Below are 20,668 nucleotides of genomic sequence, written 5' to 3'. Positions count from 1 at the left end.
CACAATTATAGCTTAGTTATTTTAATTTGCTTTCCTCCCATCACATTACCACCCTTCCAACCCACCACCCCCAATTCTAGTATTTTCACTAGCAGTAATTTTACACTTTGTTTTTACTTACCCTGAAGTTATGTCTGAATCTAAATTAATGACATTTTTCTATTTATTTATTTTTGGAATTTAGAAAATACCAACCTGTAAATTGAAATGCAGATGGCAAGAGAACATGTATTCCGGCACTATGAAAGTCAAACATGACGCCAAAATAAATTGCAATGCTTCCAAAAATTGAAAAGGCATTCACAAAAGTCCAATAAGAAGTATCCAAGCCAATCTGTTGGGAAACCAGAGAAAAGCAGAGCACTCATTTTGGGGAGTTAGCAAGAAATAAAGAATCTAAGGATTCTGAAAACAGAATTCAGCATTTTAAGCATGGTATGGCTTGAATACTGAACAATCAGAAGCTATCTTTGGCTCAGGCAAGAAATAGGAAATATGTTTGGTATAAGGGATGAAAATAGCATCCATTCATATTTGCAAAGCAGCAGCAGCTCAGTTGGAGGAAGAACGGGAGCCAGGCGGATGTGCACGCTGGTCTACATACAGAAATGCTTAACTGAAAACAGTCGACTAAAGCCACATACCTGGAAATTGACTGTTATTACAAGAGCAGAGGCAATTGTGACAGCAAAAGATTGGTAGTCTGAGGGCGCCTCTCCATCCTGTCCCACAGTTTGCAGATAAGCTCCAAGAGGTATGAAGAAGAGGATCAGTGATGTTAAAACCCCGTGCAGTAAGCTTACAAAGAATCTCTTATAGTTGAATAGTAAGTCTCTCTGTCCCACCATGTATAACCTGGGGAAGCGGAGGCTCAGTTTGTCGCTCACATCCTTAAGGGGAAAACACAATTAGAGTTGAGTGCTGTCCACTGGGATCAGAGAACTCAGAGCTACGTCACAATCTCTATCTCAAAAAGAGTTACAACTTGCTAAGTTCTAGGGAGGCGAAAACTAAACAAGATGATAAATCCTGAATAATTTCATTGTGCAGAGAGCAACCTCATTACTGTAGTCCACCATTATTTGATATTTAATTCTGAGACTAGGTAAAGTATTATTATTTTGCTACTTAAAGCAAAGCAGTAATGTTTAAAAAAAAAGTGTAGGAAGCCTATTTTTACTTTCTGAGAGAATATATTTTTTCTAATACTTTGGGAAAGCATTTTCACATACACATTGTTGAGTTAATTCCAAATTCTTTTTATTCTTGGAAGCAGTTTCTGTAAAAATTGCTACTAGATAGAATGTGGACTAATTTGGAAATTAAACCTGTAAGTTTGGGGAGGTATTAAAATAATTTACTTTAAAGATGTGTAAGTTGTTATTGTAGAGACATACTGTTAGGTATCTAACAAGAAAATCTTAGTGTCCAAAATGAGGGTAATAAACTCTTGTCAATGAATTCAACCTAGGCACAGAAATCCTCTTTTCTTACTATAAAACAAGCATAGCAGTTACTCTTGTTGCCTGACAGCAACAAGGGTTTACTCAGAAAGAAGTGAAAACCGAAAGAATGCATTGAAATATTTGCTTTGAAACAGTCGCTCAGTCTGTCCAGAAGCGACCCCGTCAGCGCCAGCCTCCTACCTGGTCAAGCAGCCCCATGAGGAGGACGGGCAGGCTGGAGTAGAGCACATTGTAGAGGGTGATGAACCAGTCTTCGTACGCGGTCTGTGAGGAGATGACAGAGTCTGTGTGTCACTGACAAGGAAATATTGCCCACCTAGTTAACACGTGCATCTGCCCTCAAAGCAGGGGTGTCCCCAGGGAAAGTAAACACCACCCCACCCCACCCCCCCGACAAGCTACGCCAGTAGCAGGCACGAGTTTGTTTTGATGGAATGGACAGAATAAAGGGCTTTTCACAGGCAGTAATCTTCCCCATAAAATAAGTGGGGAAATAGACTCCAAAAAGTTTTTGGAAAAGGAGTCTGGTCTATTTGAAGAATGCAGTGTTCATCGTCCTTTACATCCCTTGTATTAATGAATTAGATTACATACAACTGGTTCAAAAGCACGTAAGTACCGTTCAGATTTACTTTTCTCTTGCCAGTCCAGCATTTCCATTTAAACATTTTATAAACCAGAATTTGAAGATAAGAAAGATGCTTCTGAAAAGGATAATAAGCAAGGCTGTCTGTATACAGCCCAGTCCTCAGTGGGGGATAGAGGAAATGGGCTTACTCAGCACCAACAGTGATACACCATCCTGCAGAGAAACAGGAAGAAGGCCCCAACCTTGCTCACAACCCCAAGACATCCTGGTCTCCAGTTTCTACACCTGGCCTCCTCTCATGCCAGTTGTCTGTAGCATAGCATCAAAGAAGTTTGGACAACCACAGGCACTGACTTAGGTTTTTTGCTAATGGTGTTTCTGCCATATCAACAATTTAACATTGTAGATATGTCCCCACTCCCATTTCAGCAAAAGGTTAACATTAAAAAACCAACAATGGAGACATGATGTTAGATCCATGATCACCCCAAATTTATATAATTCCTTCAGCCGCAATGTAATTTTATACTTAAATTTGAACAATTTTTTCAAAGTTGAACAATTTGTTATCACTATTCTTAATGGCAAGGTGACTTGGGAAAAAAAAAAATCTATGGTGAAGGCAAAGACACATAAACAAAAGCCAACAGACCAGAAATAAATCCTACCTTTTTAAAGGCAAAATAATATATGTTTAAAGCACCAGAAACATTTTAGAAGATTCATAAACTTAATCTGTACCTCAGCTGTTAAGAGAGAGCACCAAAACTGCAAATAGGGAGGGGGAAGAAAATTTTTTTCAGATGTAGCTTTATTCATGTAAGACAAGAGCTCTACTCATTTAATAATAATGGTGATGGTATATTACCTGTGCAGAGTACCCATTGAAGAAGGAGTACCAGAAATGAACCAAAGTAAATGAAAAGTTTTTATAAAAGAAGTATCGTAGGAACTTGCACATCCTTATGTAAGACCACCTGCCATGCACCAACAGCAGTCTCTGCAAGTATCTGAACTGTGCAAAGGAATAGTCACTTGACATGACGGCTTGCATGCCTTCTTGTCCACTTATTCCAACACCAATGTGGGCAGCTATGGGGAAGGGGAGAAGATAACTGTGAATCATAAGCTTATTTTAAGGCAAAACACTGAGATGATAAAAATGTTTCCATAGCAATACAAAAAACCCCTCAAAATTATGAAACAATAAATGTGAAAACTGTTGCTCACCATCCCCCACCCCCAGCTTCTGAACTCAGAAGTACGAGTTGCTAAACGGAGCACGTGGTTGGGCCTCTATAAATATTTGTGAAAGGATCTCAAGTGGGTAATGAATTCCATTTGGATTATCTGCCCAGCTCATAAGCCATCCTTCCCACACAAAGGGTGAGCCCCAGGCATCAATGTGTACTGTGTGTCCCTGCCTCCCTGGCCACAGCTGAGTCATCCATGGGCAGATACATAATCTATGGTAGATACTATGAATTGGCTCTCCTTCATTCTAGAACTTTTGTTCTAATTGGAGAGGTGTGAAAGCAAGTAAGAACCCTACATTGCTCAGACTCCCTTGCAGCTAAGTTCTCTTTGTGAATTAAGTTCCATTTGATTGGACCTGCTTGTGACTTAGAAGCAGAAGCAAATTGGAGCCCAGCATCCCTTCCCTTTTTGGCATTTCTGCAGCAGAATTCATATCCATTCTCCAGCTGCCCAGATGTTGATAAACAACTGCAAGGGCTTCTCAATTGGAAAGCTCTTCAGAGGAGCCTCAAAGCTAGAAGCTCCTCTCGTGAGTGACCCAGACTTGCAGACACAGCCTAGAACCTACTTCTTTAGTTCATCCAGAATTTTCATGAGCACCTGGTCCCCTATATTAATCACTTCCTGTTTAAAGTACCTAAAGGGATCTGTTTCCCTCAGTCTCTCTTGGTATTTTGGAATTAGGACTTGGGTGTTTGTGTTTGGAATTTTAACATGTAAATTTTTGAGTTGTGGGATGGATATACTTCTTTCTGAGGGGCAGAGAAATTAGTCTAGAGAAAGGATGAGAGAGAAGGGCAGACACTGGGCTCCTGGTGCAGCTTCAGGTCCTGGTTCTAGCATATTCCTGAGGCCTGGCTTCTTGAGCAGCATGAGACATATTTGTAACTTTTAAAATAGGTTTCTTTTTGTCTTAACTAACTTGAATTGTTCTCCAATACTTGCAATCAAAAGTGTTTAAACTTAGATACTGTTAAACTTTCAAAGGCTTATGCATGGCCCACTGAGACCTCAAGACACACAGTTGTTTTGAGGGGGGGAGGTTTCCAGAATGAATAAAAATGAAAGTCCCAATTTTATCCATCCTCCCAATAGTCATTAAATCACATGTTCCACTTAGAGAATTATGAGTTTTATCTAGGTCTTAAAAGTCATGGAAGTGAGATCATTTTTAGAATATGTGTTGCAGAATACAGCCTATTATTACTCAGACCCTGAGAAGTGTCTGCCAGCTCAGCAGAGTCTCCAACTAAAAGAAGCTCCACAACTCCTGCCCCACTTGCAGAATACAAGGTCTGGCATTAACATAGTGACTTGTCCAAACCTAAGTTTTTGTTTGTTTGTTTGTTTGTTTTGCGGTACGTGGGCCTCTCACTGTCGTGGCCTCTCCCATTGTGGAGCACAGGCTCTGGACGCACAGGCTCAGCAGCCGTGGCTCACGGGCCCAGCCGCTCCACGGCATGTGGGAATCTTCCCGGACTGGGGCACAAACCCGTGTCCCCTGCATCGGCAGGCGGATTCGTAACCACTGCGCCACCAGGGAAGCCCCAAAGCCTAAGTTTTTAATAACACTTTGCAATTCTATAAAATAGAATTAACTGCATCTCAATCAATACTTAAAACCTCTTTATACACATAAATAGTTCTTAATGACAAGTTGTGGTTGCCAAACTGTTCTTTCCTAGCAAACCATGGCCTTCTCTCCTGAACAAATAACAGGGAGATGTTGAGATTCTGTCAGAGACAAGGAAGAGGAGCCACAGCCCCAGGCCCTGACATCCAGTCCAGCCTCTGCCGAGCAGACCAAGGACAGTATGTGAAGTGAACACTGCCACAGTTTACAGAGTGACTCAAGGCAACTGAACAGATGTACTTTATCAGGCCACACTGCTTTCTGTTTGTATTTTCCTAAAATCTAAACATAGGCACCTAGACTTCCCTGAAGTTGCTGACGTGGTTTCAGATGCCTGCCCGGTAGACCACTTCATAATTCCCTAACAAGCCGATTGCTTCCTCTTGCCTCTCTAATGCTGCCTGTTCATTCTCAGGATTTAGACCAAGGAAAATAACACCCACCAGCCGTCTTCAGGCACAAGGGGGAGAGAGGGCAGCATCCGAGGGTCCTTGGATCCTTGCTAGGGGCAAACCATGGTGGACTGCAGTTCCCTCCACTTCTAGATTACACCACTAACCGTGAAACATGTTAGCAAATGGTCAGATTTTTTTGACACTTAAATTTCACTGTACTTCTTTATAAACAACAAACAATTTCGGTTCATTGTTCTTGATGTAGGTAAAAGAGATGACAGTTTTCACAAAGTTCACAAAGGCACTTAATACTTGGGTTAAGCTACTGACTTCCAAGGAGACCTGAGTTTCTTTGATTTTCATCCCAAATGGATGTCTCCTACATTATATATAAAAGTGTGTATCACATAAGAGCTTAATAAAATTTTGAAAACAACTTAAGAAAAAACAGTCTCTAGGAGGTTATCTATGTCAACTTTGTGTGATCCCTTTTGCTATCAGTTGGTGAACTCAGAGGAACAAGAGTTTTCAAGTCTCGGTCACATAATTGGTAAATCTGAAAGGGAATCCCCCTTTCCCAACATCTAGAAGTCTTCATTATAACTGAAGAAAAATAATGTTCGAGTCACTTGCCCTTTTGGCACAGTCATTAATGTTAAAAGGTGCATAATGGAAAACAAACTAGAGCTGGCTACAGAGGAAAGAGATAGATCTAACTCAGAGCAAGAAATGCCATCCGCATGATAGGATGAACATGTGCAAAACACAGCGGGAAGGAATTAAACTGGCTGTGGCCACAGATACACATGAAGAAGCGAGAAGACGTACATTACATATAGCTGACTCCTTTTGAGGAAGGTAAAGTTGGAATATTCTTAGTATATATCAAGGAGGAGAAGGAAGAGACTCTAAGGAAAGAAAGAGAAGAGTTATGAAACAGGCTGAATTAAAAGTCCAGTTATACATAAAATGCATTTAAGCTACCCGGCACCACAGGACATGTGTATACATGCCATGGATAGTTCATCTTAAGAAAAATACTACAAAGCTAGAGGTGACATCAGAGATTATTTTCTTTTTCTCAAATGAGAAAACAGGCCTGAGCATGAGCCCAGGGTGACACAGCATTGCTGGCATTAGGATGAGGACAAGTATTCAGATCTCATTAGTTTGGGCATTTTCATTACAAGATACTCCTGTATAAGTAATACAGGGAGAAAAAGGACCAGGATGCAGACATATTGATGAGGGTTTGGTTCCGTATGCTTTTAATACCAGCAAAATTGTATTTCTGCAGTGACAGGACTCAATCTGTCAATTTGTGGGTACCTAGGGTCCTCCAACCAGCAAAATGACCTTGGGAGGTCAGGAGAGTGTTGAGGACATGTCAGAGCTGTGCTTCAGTGTTACACTGAGCTCACACTAGGTCACCTAATGGTAAAGTTCAACAGATTTACCAAAGGCAAGAAGAAAAGCCCCAGAAAACAATGCTTAGGTGTGGGAGATAATATTCCCAAAACAAATAACAAAGAGTTGAATAATTTATGCCAGGCTCAGCAGAAATTTTTGCAAAACATTAAATAGCAGGGTTCTTCATAAGCCCTGAAGAAATATGGAAGGAGAAGCAGCAGGAGAAAACACAAAACCAAATCCAAACATGTAAAAGAAGGAGACAAAAAAGGGTAAGTTCACCCACACAGAGCTCATCTTCGACTTGGCACTCTTTGTATAGAATAGTCATGCCTGCGCTCCTACTGAGTGGACTGTAAGCTTCCTGAGGGCAGGGTCACAGGTGTAGTTACCATAGTTAAGTGCCTTTATTAAAGGTCTGCTTCATGAAAGCCCAAGCAATGAAATCAGAACAAAACTACCCCCCAAAATGTTCCCGCCATTTCCTCTCTACCAATTCAGGTGGCACTGGCCACGTGCGAGACTCACTTTTGATCATGTTGACATCATTGGCCCCGTCTCCAATGGCGAGCGTGATGGCTTTCTTGTACCTCTTCACCAGGTCCACCACCATGGCCTTCTGCTTGGGGGTGACTCGGCAGCAGATGACCGCACTGCACTCACAGGCCAGGTCCACAAAGTTCTGCTGCTGCTGCTCCTTTTTAGCTTCCAGCCTCCTCTTGCTTTGTGTCCGCATTCGTCTTTCTTCTTCTGTCCTAGGGAACTTCAGTTTCAAAATCTTACTTCTCTTGGTCTTTTTCTCGAGAAGAATTTCATTCTGTGAAAATCAGAAAGGGAAAGGATTCTAACCATAGGGGGTTTAATAACAAGGGTACCATTCCCAGGCTTCCCCGGTGGTGCAGTGGTTAAGAATCCGCCTGCCAATGCAGGGGACACGGGTTCGAGCCCTGGTCCAGGAAGATCCCACATGCCGTGGAGCAACTAAGCCCGTGCGCCACAACTACTGAGCCTGCGCTTAGAGCCCACAAGCCACAACTACTGAGACTGTGGGCCATGACTAATGAAGACTGTGCACCTAGAGCCCGTGCTCTGCAACGAGAAGCCACCGCGATAAGAAGCCTGCACGCTGTAACAGAGTAGCCCCTGCTTGCTGCAGCTAGAGAAAGCCCACACGCAGCGACAAACACCCAATGCAGCCCAAAATAAATAAATAAATTTATTTTTTTTAAAAAGTACCATTCCCAAGACTTCAGTCATCCGAAGGATATTCTTGGGTTATATCATTGATGATATTGTTCCAATTATAAAATATTTACTATAAAAATATAGAAAAATTTAAAATATACAAAGAAAATTAAAATTTAAATTAATTATCAACTAGTTGATAAACTAGTAATAACCACTGCCACCAGTTTGTATCATATTATTATACGTATCATATAATATTAACTCTCAGACTTGGGAAATTGCACTTTATTTATAGGCTAAGAGATTTTTAGGTTGGTAATTAATATGACAAACCATCTAAAATTGGTCCAGAATGACCTGCTTTAGTTTGAGCCAAAGGGAGAGATGCTAATGATACATACCAACCAAGAACCAGTGATTATTAAGGCACGGTTTCCACCAGATGGAAAAAAAGGTTCGTGTACTTGGGGTACAAATTTTGCATAGACTCCACTTCTGTTCCTCTGGTTTTCCATCCTTGTATGAAGAAGAGCACTGGGGAAAAATTTAAGTGTTTAAAGTACAAGACCATGAACAGGCCCTTGACTGAGATAATTTTGACATAATCTTTTAAAAATTGTGGTAAAAAAACACATAAAATTTATCATCTTAACTATTTGAGTATACAGTTCAGTAGTATTAAGTATATTCATATCGCCAATCTCCAGAACTTTTTCATCTTTTAAAATGAAACTCTATACCTATTAAATAACAATTCCCCGTTTCTCCCCTCCCCCCAGCTCCTGGTAATCACCACTCTGCTTTCTGTTTCTGTGAATTTGATGACTCTCGGTAACTCATATAATGGAATCGTATGTGTCTTTTTGTGATTGGCTTAAATCACTTAATACTATCTTATTTCTCTGTTCTCAAGGTTTATTCATGTTGTAGCATATGTCAGAATTTTATTCCTTTTTAAGGGTGAATAATATTCCATTGTATGGATATACCACATTTTATTTATCCATTCATCTGTCAGCGGACACTTGGGTTGCTTCCACTTCTTGGCTGTTGTGAATAATGCCACTGTGGACATGGGTGGACAAACATCTGTTCAAGTCCCTGCTTTTAATTCTTTTGGATATATATCCAGAAGTGGGACTGCTGGATCATATGGTAATTCTATTTTTAATTTTTTTGAGGTACCACCATACTGTTTTCCATAGTGGCTGCACCAGCAGTGCACAGGGTTCAAATTTTTCCACATACTTGCCCAGACTTGTAGTTTTCTGTGTTTTTTAAATAGTAGCCATCCGTGTGAGGTGAAATTGTGGTTTTAATTTGTATGTCTCTAATGCTAAGTGCTGTTGAGCATTATGTCATATGTTTATTGACCATTTGTATGTCCTCTTTGGAGAAATGTCTATTCAAGTCCTTTGCCCATTTTTAAATTAAGTGGCATATAATCTTACTAAGTCTTGACTCCTCCACCACGGAGGCAGCATGTTCATGGTACTTCAGTATTTGCCAAAGGCAGCTAAAGGAAGGTACAGTTGCAAATGTGTTCACAAACAGCAGGAGGAGGGCAGTCTTGATCTGAATTATAATACACAGGGGTGAACCCTAGTGTATTACAAACAGTGACCACTGTTGGGCAGAAAATTATTTCCACATAAAGTTAGGTCTGCTTTTGAGATATTCTCTGTGTTTTATATCAACAAATTATTGAGAAGACCACATATAACTCACTCATGTGACAGAAAAATGAGTCATGGAATTTTGGAGTAAAAGGGACTGTAAATATCCAGTCTCTTCATGGGACGAATAAGGAATTCAAGCCCGAGAGAGAGAACGTGATTTGCCTGCAACGAGTGTGATGGGAAGAGTGCAGTGAGGACTCAGGACTCCGAACCCTCAGCCAGAGTTTTTGCCTCGTTACACACATAGAGCCTTCATTCTTCACCTTTAACAACAGGTCTCTCAGCCTTGGCACAACTGACGTCTTGGGCCAATTAATTCCTTGTTGCATGTGGCTGTCTATTGTATTGTAGGATGTTTAGCAGCATCCCTGGCCTCTGCCCACTGGAAGCCAGGGGCACCCCCCTCCTTCCACACTGTGACAGTCAAAGATGTCTCCAGACATTGCCAAATGTTCCCCGGAAGGCCAAGTCCCCGCCTCCCCTACCCAGTTGAAAACCACTGCATTAGAAGATTAGGTATTTATTATTCACTTTCCACATTAATTCTCATTTTCAAGTTGAAAATAAGGAGTGATCAAGACAAATCACTAAAGGCTGGAAGAGAAAAAGTATGTATGTAATTCACACTAAATAGTGGCGTCTCAAGCCCACTTCCTTTTTCAGCAGACAAGCACTGAGGGCTTCCAAGGAATACAGAAAAACAGCCCCTGAAAGGGCAAACAAGGCCCCAGGTTTTCCTACATCGTAAGGTCGAAACATGGTAAATTGGAGCTGCCTGTTGTTTCCTTGCTTCATTTAAACTTAAGGAAACTGTCCCAACTGACACATTCTAGCTCCCATTTCTCTGTATCTGCTGTGTCTACTGGGTCTAGTCTTGCTTTTATAAAAATGAGACGTGACATATTCTCACACTGCAGGCCCTTTACTCACCTGATATCTTCCCCATAGCAGATAGTGGTATCTTCAGTAAGAAGTTCACAGGCAAATCCTATATTTTCAGCAGTTTCTACAACAGAAAAAAATTAAGTCAAATGTCATTCCTACTGATGAATTTAATAATGGACTTTAGTAATGATATTTTTTCAATTAATGAAATAACCAGATTCAATCAAATATGGTGTTTTTCTGTAGCAATGTTTAGCAATCACAAAGAAAAAAATCCCTCTCTCTGTAATAAAGTACATGTAATAAGTCAAAGTCTGGTTGAGATGTTTTCAATTATAAAACATGCTATATATCAAACACACAAACTGCTTATTTAATAAATCAGTGTTGGTTGAAATACTGAACACACTAGGTTCATGTGGTTTAATCATTCTGTTACGGGGGAGAAGGATAACCATTTCCATAAGCCCTCACATGGGGCTCCTACTGGAGATTTTTCCCCCTCTTCCACCACCCTTATTTGTTTAAGGTCAGGACTTAATCCCTTAGCTTATCAAAGTGTGTGACCCCATCAACAATGTCAATCAGAGTAAGAGAAGTGATCTAGTTTTCCCATGGGAGGCTTCTGAAGTAAAGAGTCAATACAAACAACTTGTTGAGCTCTAAATTTAAAAATGGAAATCTTCCCTTGGATATAAAATTTTCATTATAATTTTCAAGCAGTACAAGGGGCAAGAAAACAAAAGTCGTTCAGTATTTTGTACCGTTCTACTCTATGCCCAACAGGTGGCAAAGTGCTGGGGAGGACAGAAGGGACCAGAGTATAGCAGCCCACATCTGCTGGGAGACAGAAGACCAAAGACAATCAGGAAGACAAGACAAAGAGCTCAGTTATAAGGAGTAAACTCTGCTGCTGAGGGAGCTTCGGGAAGGATGCGGTCAGGATGGGCTGGAATAACAGAGAAGGATTTCTTAGGGAAAGGGTCTCTGTCCCAAAGAAACGGACAGTGTTGGTATAGGATGGAAAGTTTGAGGTCACCCTGAGCAAGGCAAACAGGAGCTATGAATATCTGTGAATTAACAGATACGCTAAGTTACCCTTTTTGTCTCCAGTAAGCACCCAGATCTTAATGTCAGCTTTTGCAAGTTTTGAAATGGTTTCTGGGACTCCATCTTGCAGCTTGTCTTCAATAGCTGTTGCTCCCAACAGCTGAAATGTACATTAAAAGAAAGGAATTAACAAATAAGCCAAAAATGTTCTGTAATTGCAGTTTGCCAAACTGTAAAAAGGAGGACTAAATACACCCCAGTTGGTGCTATATTGGGGCCAGTGGCCAGCATTAACTGGGAAGGTTGTTGTGTGTCATACTCATCAAAAACCAAACAGCCAAAAACTTTTTTCTTAAAGTAATTCACCAAGACAAAAATATAAGTACAAATCAAAGACAATAAAAATATACTTTCATTGTGTGTATACTACTTTACACGGACACAACCCAATTTCTCTTGCTAAAAGTCACTACTAACTATTCACTGAACATTTCCTTTTAATATAAACTCTAAAGGCAGTAAGTATTAAACTTTAAAAAGTCTCTTTAACAAATGGTATATTTTCTCATTTCAAGATTTTGCAAAATATAAATCATCTCAGTAATTCTCACAATGTAGTAAGTATATGCTGGCTTGTTACTGTATACAAATCATAATGAATTTTACTAAGTGATATAAAAATAATAGAATCAGAATCTCATAGTGTTTTCTGTCATTTGGTTTCTCTTAATGGTAACTCCTATTTTGCTTGCTGAACAAAAGAAATTCAAGTGACCTAGTTCCACTGTACCAATTTCAAATACTGAAGTTGGAATTATCTTTCAAGCATGAGATCAAAACTGTAATAAAACTTAATAAAATTTCCAGTTCTGTTTGGAATATCAAGGAAAAAGTTACAAAGGTTAAAACTCACAATTAAGTCTTTTTCAATCTCCTCATATACTTTATCCAGAGCTTCCTCCCGGTTGGTTGAGGCTACACTTGCAGCCATATACTTTTTATTCCATTCTTCAAATTCTTTTTCTTCAATTTCCTTATAGCAAAGGCACAGGGTTCTAAGAGTCTCACTTGCAAAGATCTGTTTAATTTAAAAGACAATCCATTCACCCAAAGAATAGTTAATTTTATGTAGTTCAAGATCAAGTTTGAAATCTTACTTTGAAATAATACAATAAGAGAATTTTTAAAGACTGTGAAAGATGGATTCTGTACACATACATTCCATAGAGGAGATTAAACAAATACTTTGTTTTTCTAAGTACTCTCAGTATCTCAGGAATATATTCATAGTTCCCAAATTAGTTCAAGGGAAAAGCATACCTTTCTTCTAAATCAAGTCATGAGAATTTTAAAAACCCTTTTTCTCTTAACTAAGAAAATAACAGACCAAGGAAGCTGCCTTGGGGTATAATGATTTTGTAAACCAGACCTGACACCTTTATAATTTGTTTCTACAAACTGTTACAAGTCCAATCAACTATGAACTCTCAACCAAGCATTACTCCCTCAAACCAATTCTGAAATACATGAGCCACTGTTAAAGCTGAGATAAAACATTTTAATGAAAGAGTCTGGAAAATTTAATCATGGTGAACAGATTTAAGCCATTTTAAAATAGCTTAAATATGAACCGGTAAAAATGTTCCATTACTTCACAATCACATCTTGTCTAGCCAAAAATGGCAGAACAGGTTCACCCACCTGAAGGTCTGTTGTCAAAGACTCTCTGCAAGGTTCTGCATGTATTTGATTAGACTGCCCTTGTTCATCTCCTCGTGAGAAAGTATCCAATGTAACTGCTTCAGTAACATATATAACCTCAAAATGTGACCCCACTTACTAAACATCATATTCATCAGGCTTCTTTCTGAAGGACCTTTGGCCCCCAAACTCAGACCCATCAAGTGAAGGGAAGAAGAAAACCCTTTATTAAGCACCTACTAAGTGCTAGGGGCTGTGCAAGATGCTTTTCAAACACGGGGCTTTGCACCAACCCTCCATGGTAGGAATTATCCCCTTCCTCTTCCACACGGGCAATTAATGATTCATCTGAGACATCAACCATTTTCACCCAGAGGGCACAAAACAAGTAAAGAGGCAGAACTGGGACACCAGATCTGACAGATATGCTCCATACTGCATTGCCATCATTATATATAAGCAAAACAATATAAGGGTTGGTAGGCAATTCTAAAAGAGAAATTTCCAGAAGCATTCTGAATAATTGCAATATCACTGGACCAAGTACACAGTACCCTAAAATAGCAAGTTTGAAGTAATGAAGACCAAACTGATTCTCTAACAAAGATATCAGAACTTGATTATCCAGTGCACTGCTTTGTCATTGCCCTAGCATACACGGATGCTTTCTTTCCTTCACTGTACACTAGGACGTTGGAATTCTTGGAGACTATGGCATAGGATGGTTATGTAGCTTGCTCGACTTCACCAGAAGAAAGACCAGTCTTTCTCCTGGATCAGTCCTATAGATACTGCTGACCTGGATGCTGGGAAGAGGTAGCAAGGTCATTTCCTAGGAAGCCAGCGTCAGGGACAGAACATATTCCTACTTTGATGCTCTTTCCACTCAACTACACCGAGACAATAGAGAGGTCAACGGTTAACACAGAGCTTTCATTCCAGCTTACGGGATAGTACCAGAAAATAAGTTTGGAATCTGTGGCATAAAGAGTGGGAGTGAGACTTACATCCAGGGCATCCTGTGTCTCTTGTTTCGTAGGATTCATTTGATGTAACCGTTCATAAATTACAGTGTCAGCACCTTTACAATAAAGCCTGATATTGCCTTCTGGGGTTCTTACTAGTAGCAAGGGAAGGAAAAGCAAATAGTAAAGTTAATGTTTGATTTCTTAAAAGAAAAGTACATTCATAAAGTTAATTTGAAGTGTTACAGTGCTAAACATTCATACTTAGTTTAAAATCAGCAATGCACCGAGAAAAATGTTGATCTCAACAACATTGGTTAAGCCACTATCAACATAGAATGTCGTAGTGAAAGAAATGAAAAGATTCCTTTAGTCAGCTCAGTTTTCCTTAGCCTTGCTTATTCTTTCAGCAAATATTCACTGACTCCCTACTATGTGCTAGCTTCTTCCATAGAGCCTTTTTTGTCCATGCCAGCCAGTGGGAATCTTTCTTACCTATAAACCCACAACACTTAACTGCCTTTAATACTGGGACCAAAACACGCTCCTTGTGACCATTTTCTTGGCTTTTTTGATCTCTGCAGTAATTTAATTGTATTACGTGTCTCATCAGTAACTAGATTTTAAGTTCTCTAAGGTAGATGCCAGGCGTGATAATCAGCCCAGATCAGTGCTGGGTACGCAGAAAGCACTCAGTAAAATGAGCCTAATCAGAGTTCAGGAGGCAGTTAAACCTATATATCTTTTTGGTTAAAAAGTCAAGCTCATGGTGGCAAAGCTTATAGAGATATCACTTAACCCAGTGATCCAAGCTGATGTGATATGCTGGGAAAGACACGGCACCGATCTACGTACCCTTCCTGCCAACAGTGCGTCATCTGAATCTAATCAGGAGGGAACATGAGACAAACCCAAACTGAGGGACTCTCAACAAAATAACAGGCCTGGGCTTTTCAAAAATGTCAGCGTATGAAAGATCAAAAGCAGGTTGTGGAACTCTTCTAGAATAAAGGAGACCAGAGTAACGATCACCGAATGCAATGTGGAATATTAGGTGGGATCCTGAATCAGAAAGAGAATTCCTGGTAAAATTCAAAAACGTTCTGTACAGATAATAATACTGTAACGTTAAATTTTCTGGGTCTGATCGGTGTACTGTATATAAAAATAAGTGAAGGTTCCCGATCTTAGGAAATACCTACTTAAGTATTTGGGGAAAAGGGGCATGAGATCTGCAGTTGGCTCTCAAATGGCTGAGAAAACAAGAACTTATAAATGATAATGACAAAGAATTTGTGACCAGTGCTAACAATGGTGGATATGGAAGAAAATACAAGAGTTCTTTCAAGTGTTCTTGCAATTTTTCTGTAAGTTTGAAATTATTTCAAAATATGAACTTAAAACATTTCAATATGATGAAGTGATCATTGTCTCCACTTGGCTGCCTGGGCTGCAGGTATGATTTTGATTCATAAGCACAGCCTCGCTTTTCTCAGAACTCCTCTCCTGCTACGCTCTCCCTTCCCTGATGTCCCTCAAGCCTCCAGCAGAAGTGCTCAGAGTGACTCACGATATAAAAGCTCATGTTGTGGGTCTACCACCCACGGTGCTGCCACCCAGATTCCACAGCTGGCAGCCCACATCTTTGAAGGTACACCAACATCTGCAAGATTCAGATCTACTGCATTTGTCCCTTTGAGTGATGGACATGGTGTAGAATGAAGAAAGAAAACACTAGTTTGGACAAGCCTGCGGAAATCCTCCGGGAGCCAATTCACTGCCTATTTTATATCCTGGTGTCGCTAAATAAAATGTGTGAAAGGCAGCGTCTCAACGAGCCATTCACAGACATACCCTGAGGGAGACCTACCAATTATAGACATTCGCTTCCGGTCACTGTTGAAGTCTAAAATGGCGAGAACATTGTAGGTCCTCTCAGTGCCCAACTCACTGATGGTGATCGTGTTCTGGGTCCTGGTGAGGAAGACAAAACCGAAGTTCCTGGCGGCGCTTACCAGAGCACCTTCGTCAGGAGAGGCCGCCTGGTAGTTGAGCTGACCTAGCAAGCGAGGCAGGAGAGAAAACCAGAAAAGCTGAGCTCACCACCAAGGGTTCACCAGTGCAGTTCACGCGCTGGGTGAGGATGTATGGTTACCCCTCGGTACCCGTAGGGGACTGATTCCAGGAGCACCCGCAGGCAAATTCTATGGATGCTCTAGTCCCTTATTAAATGGCAGACTACAACAGATACAGCTGGTGTTCCGCATCTGCGGGCACAGAGGACCAACTGTATTGCAAAGCCCAAAACAGCCTCAAGAAAACAAATCATTGATTTTTAAGGAGGATGCCAATATTAATTTTAAAGTTTTTAAAAGGTAAACTTTTATTTCTAATCATAAACAGTGATATAAACTAGAAGTAAAAAAAAAAAAAAAAAAAAAGATCTGGCCAAGAATAGGGGAAAAAAAAAATCTCATAATCCCACTATCCAGAGGAAAAACAACACTATTGGCATTCTGTTATCATTTCTTCCAGTCCTTTTGGAAATGCCTATTTCTGTAATAGTTTCCATCATGCTAAATATACATTTACATCCTGATTATTTTAGCACTGTATTTTGAGCGTGTTATCATAGCTTTAAAAAAGTCTTTCTATGTATTATTTTAAAGGAATGTAACCTGTGAATGTAACATGTGACCATTTTCCTATTACAGGCACTTAGTTCGTTCCCCCAATTTTTTTACTCTAAAAAATAACATTGTGGACTTCCCTGGTGGTGCAGTGGTTGGGAATCTGCCTGCCAGTGCAGGGGACACGGGTTTGATCTCTGGTCTGGGAAGATCCCACATGCCACGGAGCAGCTAAGCCCGCGTGCCACAACTACTGAGTCTGCGTGCCACAACTGCTGAAGCCCGCGCACCTAGAGCCCGTGCTCTGCAACAAGAGAAGCCACCACAACGAGAAGCCCGTGCACCACTGCGAGGAGTGGCCCCCGCTCGCCACAACTAGAGAAAGCGCGCGTGCAGCAACCAAGACCCAACAACACAGCCATAAATAAATAAACAAACCAAAAAAAAATTTGCCTCCTCTCAAACCACTTTAAAAAAAGTTTAAAAAATAAATAATAAAAAACATTGCAATAAGCATTTTGTATGTGTAGAAAGGTTTTTCTGACTCCATTTTCTAAGATAGCTTCCTAGTCGTGAAAATACTGGGGTAAAGGATATTGATGATGCTTAAACCTGTTGGCATATATTTTACTCACTTCTTTTCTAAAAGGGTTGTACCAGGTTATCTTCCCTCTAGAAGAGTGTGCTTTCTTCACCTTACCTATTAACTTTAAAAAGTCTCAAAATGTATCAATCTGTTCAATATCTTGATATTTGAAAGTTATATAATGGGAAACTGCCTTTATTTCACAACTACATTGCAACAATAGGAGTAAATCTCACAGTGTTGAGTGGAGAAGCCAGACACCAAGTACATACCACATAATTCCACTTACACAAACCGCAAAACAGACAAAGCTAGCCCACACTATTTGAAGTCAGGACAGCAGTCACCCCTGGAGGGGCAATGACGGAAAGGGGGCACAAAAGGGATGCCTAGGGGATGGAAGATGTTCTCTTTGTAAAAATCTGGGTACTCACGACAAGGGAGTATTCAACCTGTGAAGACGAGCTATATGCTTCTCTCTGTACACATGTTGTACCTCAGTAAAAAAATTAAAAGAAAAAAAAAGCTCCACCCATCCAAGAGTTTCTGTTTTTCTACTCTTAGTTCTTCCATCTCGAAGTAGAATGAAAAGTATTTCTACAGTCGGATGAATTTCCACAGGAAAAGGCATTTCGTTTTCCACCATGGTATGATCAGGATGCACCCATAGATGGATGGGCAGCTCTTCACCCCACCCGTCTATGGGGGGAGGGGGCGGATGCCCCAGGGTGCACAGCTGTAGGTAGAGCTAAACGCCCCGTCCCTACCTTACTCCCTTCACATACACGCTCAGGTGGTTCACTCGAAGTCAATATTAATCACTCCCAAATGGTAATGAAAGATGACAGTTAGGTTGGTCTCTCTCCATCTGTTCACCCAGAAAGTCATACACCAGAAGTTATGAATGTACTTGCTAAATCCAGCCGTTCTACAAACACTCACATATGCCAGAGGGTAAAATATTTAACCAGAGCTAAACAAGCAGCAGTGAGAACACAGTCCCCTCCTTTCAGCAAGTTTCGCTGGCAGGGATATATTGCATCAAACTCAAGGCAAACTTATTTCCAACAGAAAAAAAAGGAACAAAATGATAAAAGGTGGTAAAGTTCCCATGCGTAAGACAATCATATCTGGAGAGAACATTGATATTCTTTATCATTAAAAGAAAATCCTTCCATTGTGTTCTAGTAATGGAATCACAGAATTACAGACTAATAGAGACAGGAGGAACTTCAGAGACCTGGTCCAAATTCCAACTTTATGTTTGCAGGAGGAAACCTGGACTAAAAATTAACCTCCTGAAACCTCTTCTGAAGAAAACTCTTTATTTACCACACGCTCAGACACAACCAAAGAGACTTTCTTTTCTTTTACAGACTAATTTGTGGATCACGGAACAGATGCAAATGAAAAAGATGCTGAAACGACAAACCCCACCTCTCATTATCCTGATTCCATAGCTTCCTCTGGCTGATAATCTTCTAGTCACCAGTCTTGAAACAAGTTACGTCTCAGATTGACTATCCCCCTCCCCCATTTGTTACTTTATCATCCTTCCCAAAGACTCCACGCTAACCCAGGTCCTCAGTCTCCTCACCCATCTCGTGTGTCCCGGCTCCAAACTCCTAAAACTCAGCTCTCTAGTCATAATCTCATGGTGCATCCCAACCTAAAGGGCTTCAGGTAAAGAAAATGCCTCCAAGCCTTTCGAACTTTTCTCTCCCATGGCCTCTGCAGGAGGCAGGAGGCTACGGTGGCCCCAAGGTGTGTCTCCACACCCCGTGTACACATACACTTTCTCCTAGTGACTCGTGTACACATACACTTTCTCCTAGTGACTCGAGCAAACTCTAACCAAGGTACTGCTGGGAAGGGATTTTATTGATATAATTCAGGTCCAGATCAGGGTGGACCTTAAGATAAGGAGATTATCTGGGTGTTCCCAACCTAACTGGGTCAGTCCTCAAAAGGGATGGGGCTCTTCCTGGGGAGAGAGATTTGAAGCATGAAAGGGGTTTGATGGAAGGGAGATTCTCCACTGCTGGCTTTGAAGACAGGGGGAGCCATGTGGCAAGGAAGGAGGGAGGCCCTGGGAGCAGAAAGCAGCCCCAGCTGACAGCCAGCAAAGAAACGGAGACCTCAGTCCTACAACCACAGAGAACTGAATCCTGCTCTCAGCTTGCAAGAGGATGCTGATCTCCAGCTGACAACGTGGCCTGACCTTGATTCTAGGGAGATTCTTAGCAGAGAACCCAGTCACGCCGTGTGCCCAGACTTCTGACCTAAAGAACTGTGAGCTAATGAATGGGTGATTTAAGCCACTGACTTGTGGTGATTCACTACAGAGCAACAGAAAACCAATGCAGCTTCTCTACACTCAGCCTCCATGTGCCCTACATGTACTCAACACTTGGGCCACACAAACCGTCTGCTGAGCAAACGTGACAAGATTCTCGCCTCTCACTGTTGATGTTACGCATAATAAAAGATGAGCCAATCTCTACTATTCTTGCAAAAGAGGGAAAATGAGAGTGCACGAGCAGAGGCACACCAGCATGGTGGAGTGGAAGGACTCAGCTAAAATGAGTCCTAACATGCTGTCTGAGCTCAGGTAGGTCTTGGTGCTTCTGGGTCTGAATTTCCTCCTCTATAACATTTGGAGGAGTTACTCCCAAGGTCCCTTCCAATGGACCCTTTCAAGGTGCTTTTATGTATCAAAGCCAAAATCAATTTTTCTTTTACCTTCAATAGCTTCTACACATTTAGTTTTTATGCCTATTTCTCCTCTGGAGATTTCATCCACTACATGTGAAGCCTCAGCATCAGAAAACAGAAAAGGACATTCGTTTGTATGCTGGGCTGATTAAGGTGGAGAATGCATATGACAAAAGGGCACCTTTTGCTCTCTTCAGAATGCACATGTGTATCTATATAATGTATCATTGTGTCCATAGGTGACAAAATACCTAGCTTTCATTAATACTGGACAAATTTGCTGTAACAAAGCTAGCACAAGCTGCATTTAAGAATGCTGCAGACTTGAAAACAACCTAAACGTCCATCGACAGATGAATAGAAGATGTGGTATATATACACAATGGAATATTACTCAGCCATAAAAAAGAATGAAATAATGCCATTTGCAGCAACATGGATGGACCCAGAGATTGTCATACTGAGTGAAGTCAGAAAGAGAAAGACAAATATCATATGATATCACTTATCTGTGGAATC

General features: G+C 40.8%; 1 protein-coding gene and 1 long non-coding RNA gene across 9 annotated transcripts in view; one reads left to right on the top strand and one right to left on the bottom strand.

Moving 5' to 3' along the window:
- Positions 1-17,361, top strand: part of LOC131742517 (uncharacterized) — a 78,979-nt gene extending 61,618 nt beyond the window's left edge. The window contains exon 3 of one of the 6 annotated variants that reach the window (XR_010836898.1): positions 16,933-17,361. This is a non-coding gene — a long non-coding RNA (uncharacterized lncRNA). Of the gene's footprint in view, positions 1-184; positions 2,070-16,932 lie in introns of those variants that run through there. The other 5 variants (XR_009331473.2, XR_010836900.1, XR_010836899.1 and 2 more) reach the window with 5 other exon arrangements.
- Positions 1-20,668, bottom strand: part of ATP8B1 (ATPase phospholipid transporting 8B1) — a 112,824-nt gene that overhangs the window by 4,283 nt on the left and 87,873 nt on the right. For 2 of the 3 annotated variants that reach the window (XM_067015223.1, XM_059040437.2), the window contains exons 16-26: positions 16,089-16,277; positions 14,261-14,373; positions 12,466-12,630; positions 11,601-11,712; positions 10,548-10,623; positions 8,340-8,472; positions 7,279-7,567; positions 2,924-3,147; positions 1,647-1,730; positions 645-890; positions 196-334 (exon numbers count right to left, since the gene is read on the bottom strand). In XM_067015223.1, coding sequence (XP_066871324.1) covers positions 196-334; positions 645-890; positions 1,647-1,730; positions 2,924-3,147; positions 7,279-7,567; positions 8,340-8,472; positions 10,548-10,623; positions 11,601-11,712; positions 12,466-12,630; positions 14,261-14,373; positions 16,089-16,277 — 1,770 coding nt within the window. The remainder of the gene's footprint in view (positions 1-195; positions 335-644; positions 891-1,646; positions 1,731-2,923; positions 3,148-7,278; positions 7,568-8,339; positions 8,473-10,547; positions 10,624-11,600; positions 11,713-12,465; positions 12,631-14,260; positions 14,374-16,088; positions 16,278-20,668) is intronic. The other variant, XM_067015224.1, reaches the window with a different exon arrangement.

This window comes from Kogia breviceps, chromosome 15 (genome assembly GCF_026419965.1).
Source record: "Kogia breviceps isolate mKogBre1 chromosome 15, mKogBre1 haplotype 1, whole genome shotgun sequence".
NCBI lineage: Eukaryota > Metazoa > Chordata > Mammalia > Artiodactyla > Physeteridae > Kogia > Kogia breviceps.
Note: the sequence above shows the minus strand (reverse complement) of the source record. Positions and strands in the feature narration are given on the sequence as shown.